The following is a 16,722-nucleotide window of genomic DNA, read 5'->3' as shown; positions in this document are numbered from 1 at the left end:
TCCGTGTTGAATGCCAGCGAAGGCGATTTAATAGACCTGAGTATCGTGGAAGTTGATATTGATCAACGGAAGGCCTGGGACATGATACGTGAGCTACGAGTGAGACTGGAGCGTTGTGTAGAGCAATCGGAGCCAACCTTCCCTCAGTTGGATGATTTGCAACGCCAATTGGGGCTATGCAGGACGGAAATCGAAGGAATGCAGTCAACCGTGCATCGCTTATCAAGGGTGCCGTCGTCAGTTACCCAGGCGGGCGCATTGAATGTTGAAGGAACAGCCAGAAACCGGGATGAAGTGCCCAACGCATCGGTACTAGGTGCCATTCCGAAGCACTACCCTAGTGTGTTTCCTCCAGGTAAGTGTCATGCCTCTGAGAACCCAATCAATAGTTCGAAGAAAAACAATGCCTCTCATCCAAATCCAAAACCAACCATGCAAATTCTCTCAAACGAGCAGCGTTTAGCCCACGCGCGCTCTAATTTGGTAATCAGCAACAACCTGTTACAGCAACAGACTATTAGACAAAGTACACCTTTCCCTCTGACGATAGCCCAATATGCACCCCTACAATCTTCGGTGCGTCAGCCTCCAGTGCAGCAACCTCCAGTGCAGCAGACTCCAGTGCAGCAGCGTACAGTGCAGCAGCCTCCAGTGCAGCAGCCTCTAGTGCAGCAACCTCAAGTGCAGCAGCCTCCAGTGCAGCAGCCTCCAGTGCAGCAGCCTCCAGTGCAGCAGTCTCCAGTGCAGCAGCCTCAAGTGCAGCGGCCTCCAGTGCAGCAGCCTCCAGTGCAGCAGTCTCCAGTGCAGCAGCCTCAAGTGCAGCAGCCTCCAGTGCAGCAGTCTCCAGTGCAGCAGCCTCAAGTGCAGCAGCCTCCAGTGCAGCAGCGTACAGTGCAGCAGCCTTAAGTGCAGCAGCCTCCAGTGCAGCAGCCTCCAGTGCAGCAGCCTCCAGTGCAGCAGCCTCCAGTGCAGCAGCCTCCAGTGCAGCAGTCTCCAGTGCAGCAGTCTCCAGTGCAGCAGCCTCAAGTGCAGCAGCCTCCAGTGCAGCAGTCTCCAGTGCAGCAGCCTCAAGTGCAGCAGCTTCCAGTGCAGCAGTCTCCAGTGCAGCAGCCTCAAGTGCAGCAGCCTCAAGTGCAGCAGCCTCCAGTGCAGCAGCCTCCAGTGCAGCAGCGTACAGTGCAGCAGCCTCCAGTGCAGCAGCCTCCAGTGCAGCAGCCTCCAGTGCAGCAGCCTCCAGTGCAGCAGCCTCCAGTGCAGCAGCCTCCAGTGCAGCAGTCTCCAGTGCAGCAGCCGCAAGTGCAGCAGCCTCCAGTGCAGCAGCCTTCAGTGCAGTAGCGTACAGTGCAGCAGCCTCAAGTGCAGCAGTCTCCAGTGCAGCAGCCTCCAGTGCAGCAGTCTCAAGTGCAGCAGTCTCCAGTGCAGCAACCTCAAGTGCAGCAGCCTCCAGTGCAGCAGCCTCCAGTGCAGCAGCCTCCAGTGCAGCAGCGTACAGTGCAGCAGCCTCAAGTGCAGCAGCCTCAAGTGCAGCAGCCTCAAGTGCAGCAGCCTCAAGTGCAGCAGCCTCCAGTGCAGCAGCCTCCAGTGCAGCAGCCTCCAGTGCAGCAGTCTCAAGTGCAGCAGTCTCCAGTGCAGCAGCCTCAAGTGCAGCAGCCTCCAGTGCAGCAGCCTTCAGTGCAGCAGCGTACAGTGCAGCAGCCTCAAGTGCAGCAGTCTCCAGTGCAGCAGCCTCAAGTGCAGCAGCCTCCAGTGCAGCAGTCTCCAGTGCAGCAGCCTCAAGTGCAGCAGCCTCCAGTGCAACAGCCTCCAGTGCAGCAGCGTACAGTGCAGCAGCCTCTAGTGTAGCAGCCTCAAGTGCAGCAGCCTCCAGTGCAGCAGCCTCCAGTGCAGCAGCGTCCAGTACAGCAGCCTCCAGTGCAGTAGTCTCCAGTGCAGCAGCCTCCAGTGCAGCAGCCTCCACTACAGCGGTCTTCGATTCAGCAGACTCAAGTGCAACAGCTTCTGATGCAGCAATCTCCGATGCACCAACCTCCGATGCACTAACCTCCGATGCACCAACCTCCGATGCACCAACCTCCGATGCACCAACCTCCGATGCACCAACCTCCGATGCACCAACCTCCGATGCACCAACCTCCGATGCACCAACCTCCGATGCATCAACCTCCGATGCACCAACCTCCGATGCACCAGCCTCCGATGCAGCGACTTCCAATGCAGCAGTTTCCGGTGCAGCCTCTGACGCAGTTTCCGGTGCAACAGCTTCCGATGCAGCCATCTTTGGTGCAGCAGCCGGTTGGTGACCTTCCGATATTACTTGGTATTCCACGATCAAACTTGGACGAACCAGAGAGAGCACTAGAGCTGCAGCCCACACAACAGCAACTTTCTTCTCGTCAGTCTTTGGCTCGAGACCTTCCTATGTTCTCTGGGGATCCAGCTGAATGGCCGATATTCATTTCCAATTTCGAGTACACGAAACGTGCGGTTATACTCACGGAGAGAACATGGTTCGCCTCTAACCAAAGATGCTTGCGAGGGCGTGCGTTAGATACTGTTCGCAGTCGTCTAGTATTTTCCGCAGCGGTTCCGCAAGTGTTAGAGACGCTACGCATGCGATATGGGCGTCCTGAGTTACTAATCAACGCCCTGTTGCAGAAGGTTAGAGCGATGCCTGCTCCTCGAGGAGATAAGCTGGAAGCACTTATTGAGTATGGGATGGCTGTTCAAGAGTTGTGCGACCACATTGAAGCGGCGAATGAACGAGCTCATTTGCGCTACGTGGTAATACCAACTAAGAAACATTTAAATTGACCGTTAAAAGCGATTTTGATGCACATGTGCATGTATTTTAAGAGTGTTATGTCTGCTTATCTGCGATCATACCTATACTATCGCAATTTAGAGTAATCTGCGAAAGTACTTGCATCTTTCTCAAGCAGTTTTGATCTAACTGCAATCATTCTCTCATACTCGAAATGTGCCACGGCCAACGACGCCCTATACGCTCTCTAACCAAACCGCAGGAAATGTTCAAATGCATTGCTTGCCTCAGAATCCCACATCCCTTCACCAATAGAGCGTGACATAATAAATATATTACAGAAAAACAATACACACATAATTCTAGACAAACATTTCAAAAGGTCCTATTTGCATTAGGCTCCACACCGTGAGAAGTACATCATCGCTGGCGACCTGAACGCCAAACACCAGCCTTGGGGCAACAGTCGACGCAACCAAAACGGCAAAATCCTGAACGACGACCTGCGACCTGGACTCTCCCATCCGCTTGAGCCGGTCTGGCGTACACTCCACCATCGAAATCTTCGTCAGCAACCTGGGAGACAACATCTCGCAACCTGTGACCCACCAGGAGCTGAGTTCGGACCACTATCCGGTGGTGGCCGATGTAGGCTCATCCGTCAACCGATTCTAAGCTTTCCGACGCAACTACCATCGCGTCAGATGGGATCAGTTCCATCACTGTGTCGACTCCACTGTCGACTCCACTATCGACTACGGTGTCCTTCCGGAGACGCACAAAGACGTTAACCGGTGTCTGCGTTCGATCGAGCAGGTGATATCCCGGGCCAGGGAACAACACGTGCTAGTATCCAGACAGATGAGCAATACTCTGAACCTTGACAGAATTACCAAAAATCTCATTAGACTCCGTAACTCCATTCGAAGGCAGTACCAACGCTCTGGTCTGCCTGTCCTTAAGACCCACTGTAATCGCCTAACAAAAACCATCCATGCTAGGATTTGTTGTGCGTTGGGCGCCAAAATGTAACGGTTCACGCGTTACGAGGCCAGAATCAGACAACTTTCTCCACTTATGCGCCAAGCAAGCGGTTCTAATCTGCTTGCATGTGGATCAGCAAGTTTTCCCGGCGAGACTCCTCAAGGCGAGTCTTTCTGTTTCTCAAATAATCCCGACAACTCGCTTCGCAATCTACCGTCCCATTCGCAACCACAAAAGAAACCAACGATGGGAAAGATGTATCGACCGAGAATTAAACAACACGTTGATCAACCTCCGACTTTCTTTCGGTCTGTCGCTTGTGCTATTGAAATCTTTTCGATATTACTTGTTTGAACCTTCTGGATTTTTTTTTAATGTTTTTTAATTGGTGAATAAGTGATCTGAAATTGCTATTTTTGACGCGATTCATCATGGCTTACTCTACTAACCAAGTTGGCCTAGGGTCGTATATCAACCCCGGAGACTTGCTTGCGGATGAGGTTCAATATGAATTGCTGGGGAGTTTTAAGAAGACTCCAACTCGATGAAATTCTGAGTCCAAAAATTATCAAATCCAACAAAACAATAGCTGATGAGCTGTCGGTCATCCAGGTAAAATTGATTACAATCAGGCAGGCATTCGAGATGGAGGAATCAAGGCAACACTTAATTTCACGATTGCGTCATTTACGGTTTAGAGTGATGCGGTTGAATGCTATTGACACCGAACAAGCGAAGATGAAGGAGGAGGTGATAGAAGAGATCGAGTTCCTCTTCGACACGTTCGGCGATCCGGAAGATCGAACCCCAATTATGAGAACGGTGCCTAGAGACAGGTCACTGTCACCATTTCGTCTGGGAAGGATTCCAAGGAACCCCGCATTAGAGTTTCCACGGTCTTCAGAGGATCAACCGCGACCAGCTCCCCGGACTAGTCTTACTAACCGTACATCAGTGCCGGCGAGTAGATTCGAAAATCCGAGAAATCATTCCCTTCTGAATAGGAGCCAGAGCCAGAACCGTTCTACGAACCCAACTCTGGAAGATTTTGAACCACTAGAAAACGAGTTGAGCTCCATCTCAGAGGAAGATCGAATGTCGTTCACGTCGGAACTAAGGGACCCCGTAATCGAGGAAGTAAGTCCAGACACCCCTACGATTGGGGACAACACTCGACTTAGAGCCGATGTTAGCATAATTGTTGAAAATGTGTTGTCCAATCAGATGGAGAGAATGATGCTTCGAATCGCGGAAGGTATGCAGGAGTTTCAGAGAAGAAACCAAGACCCACCCCTCGGTGCCCGCCAACCGGAGGAAATTAATCACCAGCCAGAGCCAAACCGTGAGGCCTGGAATCCTCCACAAGAACAAATAAGACCTCAACATCTCCAGCGTGACCCAGCTATGACGGTGTTGAAAAAGCACAAACTATGAGGGTGACCCACAAAAAACACTTCCGAGGTAAACAAATAAGATCCAACGTCGAGATGTCAGTTCGCTGTTTCCTCCGTTGTTGATCCCAAAGTAGGAGATCAGGATGTTAGAATGTAAATAGATTAGTTTTATAAAATTTTCCCGGTTCTTTTCCATATTATAACTAGCCGCAGCCGGGATCGGTCGTCTGTAAGAATAGGTCGATAAAGCAGATTTGAGGCGGGCAGTAGAAGAAGTACCGTCGTTGGGTAGTATACCGGATTACCGTTTGGTTGAGTGAATTTGTCAATAGTAGAGAGTAGTTTAAGGACGGATAGTTGCAAAGTATTGTTCGGATAGCAATCTGAAATAGCGAACCAAGTGTTCCAGTTCGGTACGATTCGTTGCGTTGTATAGTCGAGTGGTTACTTGACGGAGGAGTTTTATCTCCAATTGTTTGTCGTATGTTTAGCGGAATATTATCTGCGAATACCTGAATAGGTCGATAGGCAACTTTTGGTTGAAGAAAGAAGAGGACGAAGCAGAATCAGAAGAAGGTTATAATAGTGTGAAGGTAATCCGGAGAACAACACAAAAATTTAAAATGGTTCGGCGAATAATCGAAAATTGAAGGCAAATGAATAGTTTAAATATAGCTAGAGTAAAATACCTGTAATTTAAGTAAAAAATTAAGATATTAAAAAACAATTTAGAATTAACTTAGTGTAAAATGAAACTGAAGTGAATTTTGAAAACCAACTTTAGCCACTTTCCAATACAATATGGATAGAAGTCGCTAGTAGAAAAGGTGAGATTTATTTTGGATTCGTTTTCCTTTTTGGGTTTTGTTCCGTACAAAATTTAAGTAAAAGAATAGATGTGTCTCCAAAAAAAATATTGGTAAACTTATATTTTTTTTACGAAGTAAGGGGGAAATGTAACGATGTTACAAAATGATACCAGGCTAAAATTATGTACAACTTACTTTATTTTTTTGCCCCATGCCGCAGAATATTTAATTTGAAGCATGGGAATAGCAAGGGTTATTCTTGCACTTTCGTTTGATCTGAGCGCCCCTAGTGGTGAGAGGTTGAACCACAAAATTTAAAAAAACAACTCGTTATGTAATCCTATTTGGCTCATCTCTCTACCTAAGAAATGATAACGAATAGCCAGCTCAAGGACGTACTGATTATGTACATTCCGAGAGAACAAAAGCCTGGGAAACCGCGTCGGCTAAGTTTGGGGTGAATAGATACCATGAGGCGATGATCAACCTCTTCTTTATCTGATCGGCGAATAGAACAGACGTACCAGAAAAAAGTCAGTTAGTGCATTAAAGCAGTGAGTGAACGCCAATCAGGAACTATAGTGAGTGTTATTGGACAAGTGTCATTAAATGAAATTAAATTTGAAATTAGAACTATATTTTCAGTAAAAGTTAAAGGTGGAAAAAAGAGAAAATTAAACGGCCCTTGTGCATTAGTTTTTTTTTTAATTGAATAGTCAGTAAAAAAAAATAATACCATGTAGTTTTGGAAAATGAATCTAAATTTAATTAATTTAATCAGGAAAAGACTAGAAAAAACCGTGCTGCTGTGCTTTGCCGCACGGGTACTATTCCCTCGAGTCGCAGGTAATATTGAATTATATAATACAACCTAACTATGTGCTAGTGCCACGTTTTTTCATATTTGTAATGCGAACGTTTATTAATTCTCCTTGAAGGACACCAATCATCCTTCAAGTGAAGGTGTTCCCACCGGGTGTAGTGAATAGCGACCTGTCACGCTACACTAGGGACGAATCAGAAGTTCGGCGGCTTGTAGGCCTGTCCTCGTCGTCGTGCCAGCATTCGCCCCTCTAGGGCCATTCGAAGGTCATCCGCGCCTTCCCGAGAGGAATTCGGAAGCCAACTACCGAATTTAGCCTCTCTTCGGCTCGAAGGGAATTCGGTGCAAAAGTTGACCGCGTATATCATCAGGACACCGGGTGCGAATTTCGATTGACGCCAACAAGGATACGCACCATCGATTGCTCGGCTATTTTTGCCCCCCACGTTCGAGTGTCGGTTCAGTCCACCAACTGTGGCTTGGCTAATTGGCCGTCGAATTCGCCGCCGCTTCCACGGACACACACTCTCCAATAGTTCAACTTGGTACCGCCTTGATCGAACGCCGATACAGCGGTACGAATCAGTGAGGATTGCAACACCACGGCCGAGATTCCGGTAGGTGGCACTGCCAGTTCGCATTAGTGTCCCAGCTAGTACACCGCTGAATACGATCGACTCACTCATCGTCGGTGGCTAGACTCGCTCACTGACCAGCCGTTGGCTGTATGCAACAGTACCATCGAGGAAGGACATCCGAGTAAGGACTCGCCGATCCGTCGCAGGATCAACCAGGTCAGAGATTTTATTTAGTTTTTAATAAACGTTCACAGTTTAGAAACGGAACCGCACAAGCTAAACTAGAAAAAAAAACATTAGACCTAGAAGGTGAGAAACACTAACAATAAAAAAAAAAAATGAAATCCAGGAGGCTCAAGCAAGTAATATCGAATAGATTTCAATAGCACAAGCAACAGACCGAAAGAAAGTCGGAGGTTGATCAACGTGTTGTTTAATTTTCGGTCGATACATCTTTCCCATCGTTGGTTTCTTTTGTGGTTGCGAATGGGACGGTAGATTGCGAAGCGAGTTGTCGGGATTATTTGAGAAACAGGAAGACCCGCCTTGAGGAGTCTCGCCGGGAAAACTTGCTGATCCACATGCAAGCAGATTAGAACCGCTTGCTTGGCGCATAAGTGGAGAAAGTTGTCTGATTCTGGCCTCGTAACGCGTGAACCGTTACAACCTCAGAAATCAGAACTTTGCTAACAGGATCCGCTCTCCCAGATTGTGCAAAACCCTTTTGGAAACTAACCAAAATCCTTAACAATAAGCCAAGACCCATTCCACCACTGACCCCACTGGATAGTCCCGGCGACCCAATGTTTCATCTGATAACTCATGAAGAGAAGGCTGCCGCGATAGGTCAACACTTCGTCAGCTCCCATAATCTCGGACAAAACATCGTCAGCCCTCACAAAGCTGAAGTTGCTGTAAACGCAACCAATCTCCATCAGATTACGGCTGACAAACTGTTGGTCTATATCAAATCATAACCTAAAACATAACCTAAAGATTTCGACATCATCCTGAATCTGGAACTCAAACACATTCCACAACCATCTGGCACTGATTTTTAATTTGTGCCTCCGACTTGGCTACTTCCCCTCGTGTTGGAGGTCAGTTAAAGTCATACCCAACCGGAAACCTGGGAAGGATCCGTCCTCTCCTTCAAGTTATCGATCAATCAGCCTTCTCTCAGGGTTATCAAAACTGTTCGAAAGAGCAGTCTACCACTGGCTCCTAACATCTGCCGAAGAAAACAACTTGTTACTCGAGGAACAGTTTGGTTTTTGGAGAGGTCGTTCGACCGTCCACCAGCTGACTCGAGTACCAAACATTCTCAGGCGAAACAAGTCTGTGTGGAAAACATCTGCCTTGGCGTTGTTGGACGTTGAAAAAGCATTCGACAATGTCTGGCATGATGGCCTGGTGTTCAAGTTGCAGCAGTACGGTCTTCCAATCTTCCTAGTGAAGATAATAAATAATTATGTATCGGACAGGACGTCCCGAGTCTCTCTGAATGGCATCACATCGGATGCTTTCAACATCGGTGCCGGGGTTCCACAAGGAAGCATCCTTGTCCCCATTCTATAAAACCTGTTCATCTCCGATATGCTGGCTCTCCTTGATGGTGGATCGTTGTCTCTGTTCGCAGACGACACACCCATCGTCTACAAGGGTAGGGCCATCGGAGCTCTGACTGCCAAACTTCAGAGGGGCCTGGACGTCCTGTCTGAATATTTCAACAGCTGGAAGATCAGTATCAACGCGGCAAAGACCCAGGTCATCATCTTTCCACACTCAAAACCTCCCAGACTTGTTCCGTCGGAGAATAATAAGATCTGCCTGAACGGCACAGTGGTGGAATGGTCCAAAGAGGCAGACTACCTCGGCTTAACACTAGACAGCTAGCTGATTTTCAGGGAGCACGTTGATAAAACGAAAACCAAGTGTAACATTTCAATAAGATCCCTGTATCCACTTATCAACCGGAGGTCTACCCTGTCATTTTTCAGCTTGCTGTCTACAAAAAAATCATCCTTCCCGTAATCGAGTACGGTATGCCAATCTGGGAGAGTTGCGCCAAATGCCATCCCCTCAAACTCCAAAGGATCCAGAACAAGATCCTTAGGATGATACTAAACAGTCCCCCGCGAACTAGAAATTCTGAGATCCACCTTCTGGCTGGAATTCAGACATTAAAAGAACGGAGAGTTTTTATCCTGGAAAGGTTCAGAGACACCTAAATGAGATTAACTCATCAGATTATACGTGATCTAGCACGTTAGGCTAAATTATACTTGTAGTTAGGTAGGTTAGCACTTTTTCAATTCAAACATAACACACCCCAAGGGGTAGTAGAAAAACTGTAGACTAGTGGAAAAACGTGAATACGTAAATTAGAATAACAAATGAAACAAAGATGAAGAGCCTGATAGGCTTATCAATTAAAATGTTTAGACAATGTAAAATCATAATTAACGTTATTTTACTACTACTTTTACTACTTTATTCCATCCGACCCGAAATCAGTAGTTCTCCCAGTGATTTTTATTTTGGACTTCACAAATTGTGACCGACGAATTTCGCGTCACAATAAATTGTTTGGAGGAAAGGCTAGTTGAAGGTTTAGACACACTGAAAAATTGTAAATATTTATGTTTTGTGTCATTTAGGATTTCCCTGGTGCTCTAATGTCAAATAAATGTCTGTTTCCGCTTTGTATAGAGTTTGAGTGACGTTTATTTTTCATTTTGTAGTTTAAGGGTGTGTACAATTAACTGTACATTTAAAATATGGCACATGTAATGCCCTCCTCAGACGGTAACCGTGGCTAGACCAGTTCCCAGAGGCTTAGTTGGAGGTCCTTTTGACCTCTGAAAAAAAAACAGTTAATTGTAGACCTCCTGGTTGATATCCCGTGTATCAAAATATTTGTTTTGATTTTTGTTGTTACTCCGGCTGTAAATATAAGATTTTTTATTTATTTATTTAATATTCAATATTTTTCATATTTATTTATTTATTTTCGGAAGCAAGTGTAAGGGATTTTGAATTCGTTAGGGCTATGCATGCAGCCACTTTGTCGAAGTAAATGAGTAATGTTGTTTGATACCAACCGAAACCATTCTAGTGTGTAAGTTTTCGCCCGTGTTTTCGTACAGTCATCATTTCTGTCATCGTTCGTCCATCATCGTGATTCATCGTCATCGTCGTCATCTGTGTTTGTGATGATAATCATGATGGGCTCGCTTCAATTGAGCTGACTCATCGACCACTATAAAAAGGGGTGGTCGAATAGGGTCAGGTCTCTTTTATAAATTAATAGTCCGGAGGAGTGACGTTTGGTGTCGGTTCGCGGAATAGTACGTTTTATACTATCCGCTAATAGTTCCGTGTAAGTGTGTAGTGTCGTTAATCAACGTTAAAACTACTGTCAATATTTTTTTTATAATGCGTTTAATTTTCCAGGCTTATTTGCCGTAGCTTTGCGGAGCCGATGTTCATCATTTGGGTTACAAAATTACTTAAAACTAACGTTAGTAAAGCGGGGACCGATTATTCGTGGCAATCTCGAGGTTAGGGGTAACAAACGGATGGCAGGGTTGAAAACACAAGGTTTTTTCGAGCAATGTGCTCTTGATCTCGAACTAAGCGACATACTGGGGCCACATTGCGCATCTCGAAACGAAAACTTTTTCATACAAGCGTTCGTACAAAAAGTCTTTCGTTTCGAGATGCGCAATGTGGCCCCTGATGAAAAAGACAAACATGGGGGTACACCGAAAAGGAAGCAAACAACTTGGGAGAACACAAGTCGTCTCGGCCCTGCAGTCTGAAATAGTGAGGGGTTCTTCCAGTTGGCGTTGCCAATCAAGTACTTCGATTGGACGTTCCATCTGCCTCCTGATAGTGTCGTGGTTTCCAGCTCATTGTCCAGCGATGTCAGCAACAGCGCATACACATACCCTCGCAGTCAAATTGATCCTATGTTCACCATTTACTACCAAAACGTAAGAGGTTTACGAACGAAGACAACCGAGCTCCACTTAATGCTTTCAACATGCGACTACGACGTTCTGGTTCTCACCGAAACCTGGCTTCGAGCGGACATTCAGGACTGTGAGCTATCGTCAGATTATCATTTCTTCTGCTGCGACCGTAATCGAGCTACCAGTCAGCTTCCCAGAGGCGGTGGTGTACTTATTGCGATAAAATCCAAGCATTTATTATTCATCCAAGCAATCATCTTACGACTTGATGCCGACTGCAATCCGCCCATGATATTGGACTGTGATTCGTATCCACCTGAATTGGATTTCAGGCCCTGCGATTTCGGCTCGTTGAATAATGAACTGTCCACTATCGATTGGCAACAGATTCTGGATGGTGTTTCTGTCAACGCTGACCAATTCTACGACAATCTGTATGAAACACTCTATGCGCGAGTTCCTCTCCGGAGGCGTGTTACGAGGTTAACTTCAGTGCAACCCTGGTGGAGCCCTGAGCTACGTAATTTGCGGAACGTATTGCGTAAGTCGCGCAAATGCTATTTCAGTACCAGAACCAACGAGAGCAAAAATAGTCTCCGATTAATTGAAACGAGATACAACGGACTAGTGAGGTCTAGCTATGGGGAGTACGTCCAGCGAACGCAAGCGAATCTGAAGCAGCACCCATCGGCGTTTTGGAAGTTCGTGAAATCACAACGGTCTGGTAATCGTATTCCGGACATAGTTGAGTTTAACGGGATTGCTGCTAGCTCCCCTGTCGAAGTTGCTAACTTGTTTGCGAGCTTCTTCCAATCAGTTTACAACACAAATTCACCACCTCTAAATCCTTCAAGTTTCGATCAAGTACAACCTGAATATCCCAACGTTGCGCTTCTCACCGGACGACGTTATGAAAGCCTTGAATGACCTCGATGTTTCTAAAGGCCCTGGAGTAGATGGTATTCCCTCATCTCTGCTCAAATATTGTGCACGCTCACTCGCTTCTCCGATCTCCTGCATATTCAACCGTTCACTGAGCGATCATTTCCCGACGTTTGGAAGACAGCTTCAATTGTGCCAATCCATAAAGCGGGTAATCGAAACCGAGCTGAAAACTACCGTGGAATATCAATTCTCTGTTGCATTTGCAAGGTCTTTGAAACCTTAGTGCACAATGCTCTGTACAATGTGGTTCATCCTTTAATATCGGAGTTCCAGCATGGGTTTGTCCAGCACCGCTCTACTACTACAAATTTGCTGTGCTACACTAATACTCTGTTTCAAGAGGTTGAAGCCCGGCGACAGGTGGACTCCATTTACATCGACGTGCACGCTACCGAAAAATTAAGAGCTATTGGATTCCCTACTTGGTTAGTTGATTGGATTCTCTCTTACTTTACCGACCGCCATTCTTTCGTTTCGATCAATTCTGCACGCTCGAAGGCCTTTGCAATTACTTCAGGAGTGCCGCAAGGAAGTGTGCTCGGCCCAATGCTGTTTGTCCTTTTCGTCAACGATCTGTGCCTTCAGATTTCTTCATTTAAGCAAATGTTCGCCGACGACATGAAGATGTTCAGAGTCATCGTGACCGTACTCGACTGCCTCACCCTGCAAAATGACATAAATGGGCTACTCATATGGTGCCAAGAAAATGGTATGAGTGTCAACATAGGAAAATGCAAGGTGATATCGTTTTCCCGTCGGAGCACCACCATCAACCACCAATACACAATTGGATCCGTGTCATTAGAGCGTGTTACCTCAATTTGTGATCTTGGTGTTACTATTGACTCGAAGTTAAGATTCAACGAACATGTTGCACTTGTCACGGCTAAAGCTTCTACGGTTCTTGGATGCATTCGACGCTACACGTGCCAGTTTACAGACATTTTTGCACAAAAAACATTGTTCTGTACTTTGGTACGTAGCATCCTGGAATACGTGGCCTCTGTCTGGACACCTTATCACGCCGTAAAGTCACTGATTCCGTGTTCGTTTGCCATTTTCCTTATTGAACGCACTGAATTCACGCGAATCTTCCTTTTGATAGCAGCGATAACCCTCGGAACCTTAGCTGACCTCGGACGACCTGTGGCCACCTTCGCGGATAGTTGTCCTTTCTTTTCTCGGTCTAAAACCCTTTTGACGGTCCGCCGGGACATACCTTACCTTACCAATCAGGCTAAGGCCTTGTTGTCTTCTGCTGTCCGAAGAAGTCGCCAGCCTCGTAGTCTGCGAAGGGTCCGCAGGTCACCTTCTACTTGGTCGATCCACCTTGCCCGCTGCGCGCCTCTTCTTCTTGTTCCTGTTGGGTCGCTTTCTAGAACCATTTTCACTGGGTCGTCGTGCGGCATTCTTACGACGTGCCCAGCCCACCGTAGTCACCCAATTTTTGCAATGTGGACGATGGATGGTTCTCCCAGCAGCTGGTGCAATTCGTGGTTCATTCGCCTCCTCCACGTTCCGTCATCCATCTGCACTCCACCGTAGATGGTACGCAACACCTCCGCCGGGACATGGACCTTTAAAAAAAATTGGTATTTCGCCAAGAATGTGGCTGCCCGCTCAATAATGGTGCAGGCTTGCTTGATGGACAACTAGAAAATTTTGCACGCGCGTTTTTGTACCACTACCCCGACCTGGAACTATGACTATTGGCCTTACCGACAAAGTGAAGTGGTTCCCTTGTCAAGTGTGGGAATTAAACCTTTTAGAAGCGATGAAACCCCAGAAGAAATAATAGAAGAAAAATAAAGAGATCCTGAAGAAACGTTCCAGAGAATACGGAAGCAGTTAACCCTAACGTCCCAGCTTGTCGACCATCGAACGGCCGCAACGGTGAGCTCACGAAATTAAAAATAAAAGGTTAACCTGAATATCGATTTTATATACGACCCTGTGAAGCGCCCATACTCCGTTGCGCATCCATGTTTCACTCCCGTATTGAAGTGCCCAACGTAGAGCAACAACTCGCGTGGTCTTTCTTTCTCCGTAAAACGAAAGACAGTGTAATTCCATTTCTACTGTATGGAAAAAGCTCTTTGATGAATCAGTTATCCTGAGGTTGGAACTGTGCTCGTCCGCACCTAGCAAACCTCGGATAATAAACTCATCAGAACAACTGCCCCGATTCTTTATTATTCGAAACCTTTTATACATGAATTTGTTACTTAAACTCTACACAATAATTTTTTTCCAGTATGTACATATAAAAATCAACGATACAGTGGTTCCTTTATCTCACATGTACTTAACCATTTACTTTACTACTTATACTCTCTTTATTTCTCCTACTTTCTAGAACCTTCCTCTCAATCATACCTGTATCTAGCAAGCCACAATTCTTGCCATAACTTGTATACAACTCCTCTCTCTCTATGTGTACTCTCATGCTCTCAGCGGGCCAAACCGCCTCTCTTAAGTCACTTGAACCCGCCTCTTAATTCTTAGTACATAGTGTTCGTTCATTAATTCATTAGCATATATTCTAGTCTCTTTCATGAGTCATGTCCCCTGTTCGAACGTAGCGATATACTCTGGCGTCTTCATTTGTTTATATTGATATTTAATTTTGCTACTCTGCATGGCCCTGTTATTTGTTCCCATTTGGAGCGCCACTATGAACGTTACGCTGCCCTTCAATGTTTATTTGTTTACATAACCGAATGAAAACATTTCCACCTGTTTGGCGTGTGGTGGTTATTCATTTGCTAATCTTTTCTATGCTTACGTTTACGCTGAGTCAGTGAATCTTGGGTTTACGGAAAATGGGGCGTTGCATCCCCCTATACTTATTGAGCTTGAGATTAATCTAGAAAAGATTGATCACAAAAGATTGCGCGGGAAAATAAAACCTAATTTGCCAAAATGACTTACGGTAATTATGCGTTTAGTTGAGTTATACCATTCTTGTTGCAATTGATATTTAATGTTAACATTCTATAGAATCATTACGAATAACTCACTATAAGGATTGATGTTAGAATTTGGGGTTGTTGCACCTGAATGGCAAGGTAGGTAAGGCACCTCTTACACGCCTCAACCATACAAAAAATTAATTATCACAATTCAGTCTACAATGGCTACCAAAAATTATGGCCATTGTCTATTATGGTATATTATTAGTTATGGCAATCGTGCGTATGGTAAACATTCGTTTGTCCAACATGTTTATGGCTTTTGTCTGGTCACCAGTTTTATCCATAATATGATGGAAGATTATCGCGATAAAATTACGAATGTTTCCGTTGACGGGATTATTTTTTTTACTGCATGTAGGCGTTGACGTCACCATGCCATCTCACAGAATCGCAATCCATAGGTCTGTTCCCGTACTTCCTTTTTTTTGTAAGATTCTGAACAGCAAAAAGCAAAACTTTGTTTCCGTTCTTTCTGCAGGATATGCTTTTCTTACAGCAGCAAAAATGCAAGCACGGGAATAGGCTTCATGCTTCATCAATTCATACCTTATGCCTCACCTTTCAGTCTTGAAAAGGATCAGCTACAGTCTGACACCCAGTAACCTTCTTAAGACCCGAAGGTGAACCTCCTCGACATGATGGATGCTGCTGAGATTAGCACCGAGCAAGGTCCAAGAGCAGAATCAGCAGCAGAAATAAGCCAGATCTGACCAGAGCGACAACCGTCCGTCAGTGAAAAGTTGGCACCATAAATCACCGGCAAGGAATCAAAACATGAAATCTTCACCCACACGATAATGACTTTTGTCACAGCAACGTTGAGCTCCCCGGGCAAAATTTGCGAGGACAACTAAAACTTGGTGGCTTATGTTTCTGCTGCTGATGGCAATGATGCTGTGCTGTAGTGTTCTTTATCGTTCGGTGGTCATCATCGTTTGTAGCGACTGTCAACGGCAGCTGCAGTTTTGGAACTAAGAGAGATGACTACGGCATGATAGAGAGAACGCGTAGGCCGGTTTTACTGGGGCACAAAGAAGCACACACCGAAAAGATCATCCGAAACCGGGGAATTGCGATGGGGGAGCGTGCGTTCGGGTGGGACCTAGGGTTTCACGAACCGCTCGAATACATTTTAAAGAAGCTGGGCTCCCGACCTAACGTTCATACAGAATCAAAAATGCATCAGCATCCCTATCTTCATCACGGGATTCTAGACGAGCATCTCCCACAACTAACAAATATTCACGCTTGCAAGTGACAGTCACGGCCAGCCAGCCTCTATCCTAATTTATCATTCTTAAAATTAAATGCGAGAATAATTATCCTACGGGACTTGTGCTCGAAGGCAAGAGCTCTATACACTAACATCATACTCATCACCTACCGCCGTCGTCGACACCGTCGCCGTCACCGTCACCATCGAGCGAGCGGCTGTTCCAAAAACATACGTCCTAGATGTGTGTGCAACAAACTTGA

The 16,722-nt window shown here is 45.9% G+C and overlaps 2 protein-coding genes across 2 annotated transcripts in view; both read right to left on the bottom strand.

Annotated features, from left to right (window-relative positions):
* Positions 1-517: 517 nt before the first annotated feature.
* Positions 518-2,275, bottom strand: LOC135709160 (nuclease SbcCD subunit C-like). Its single transcript, XM_065231376.1, has one exon. It carries the CDS (start codon positions 2,273-2,275, stop codon positions 518-520), a length of 1,758 nt encoding a protein of 585 aa, XP_065087448.1.
* A 1,140-nt stretch (positions 2,276-3,415) lies between these two features.
* LOC135709159 (uncharacterized) overlaps positions 3,416-16,722 on the bottom strand; it is a 69,058-nt gene continuing 55,751 nt past the window's right edge. The window contains exon 2 of the mRNA XM_065231375.1: positions 3,416-3,559. Coding sequence (XP_065087447.1) covers positions 3,416-3,559 — 144 coding nt within the window. The remainder of the gene's footprint in view (positions 3,560-16,722) is intronic.

This window comes from Ochlerotatus camptorhynchus, unplaced genomic scaffold, assembly GCF_037179485.1.
Source record: "Ochlerotatus camptorhynchus isolate MF236.1 unplaced genomic scaffold, CSIRO-AGI_Acam_v1.1 ptg000352l, whole genome shotgun sequence".
Lineage (NCBI taxonomy): Eukaryota > Metazoa > Arthropoda > Insecta > Diptera > Culicidae > Ochlerotatus > Ochlerotatus camptorhynchus.
The sequence above is the reverse complement of the archived record's forward strand: the minus strand, read 5'-3'. Positions and strand labels throughout refer to the sequence as shown.

Coding starts and splice junctions, on each gene's coding strand:
- LOC135709160 (XM_065231376.1), bottom strand. CDS start 2,275: ATGGCTGCATCGGAAGCTGTTGCACCGGAAACTGCGTCAGAGGCTGCA.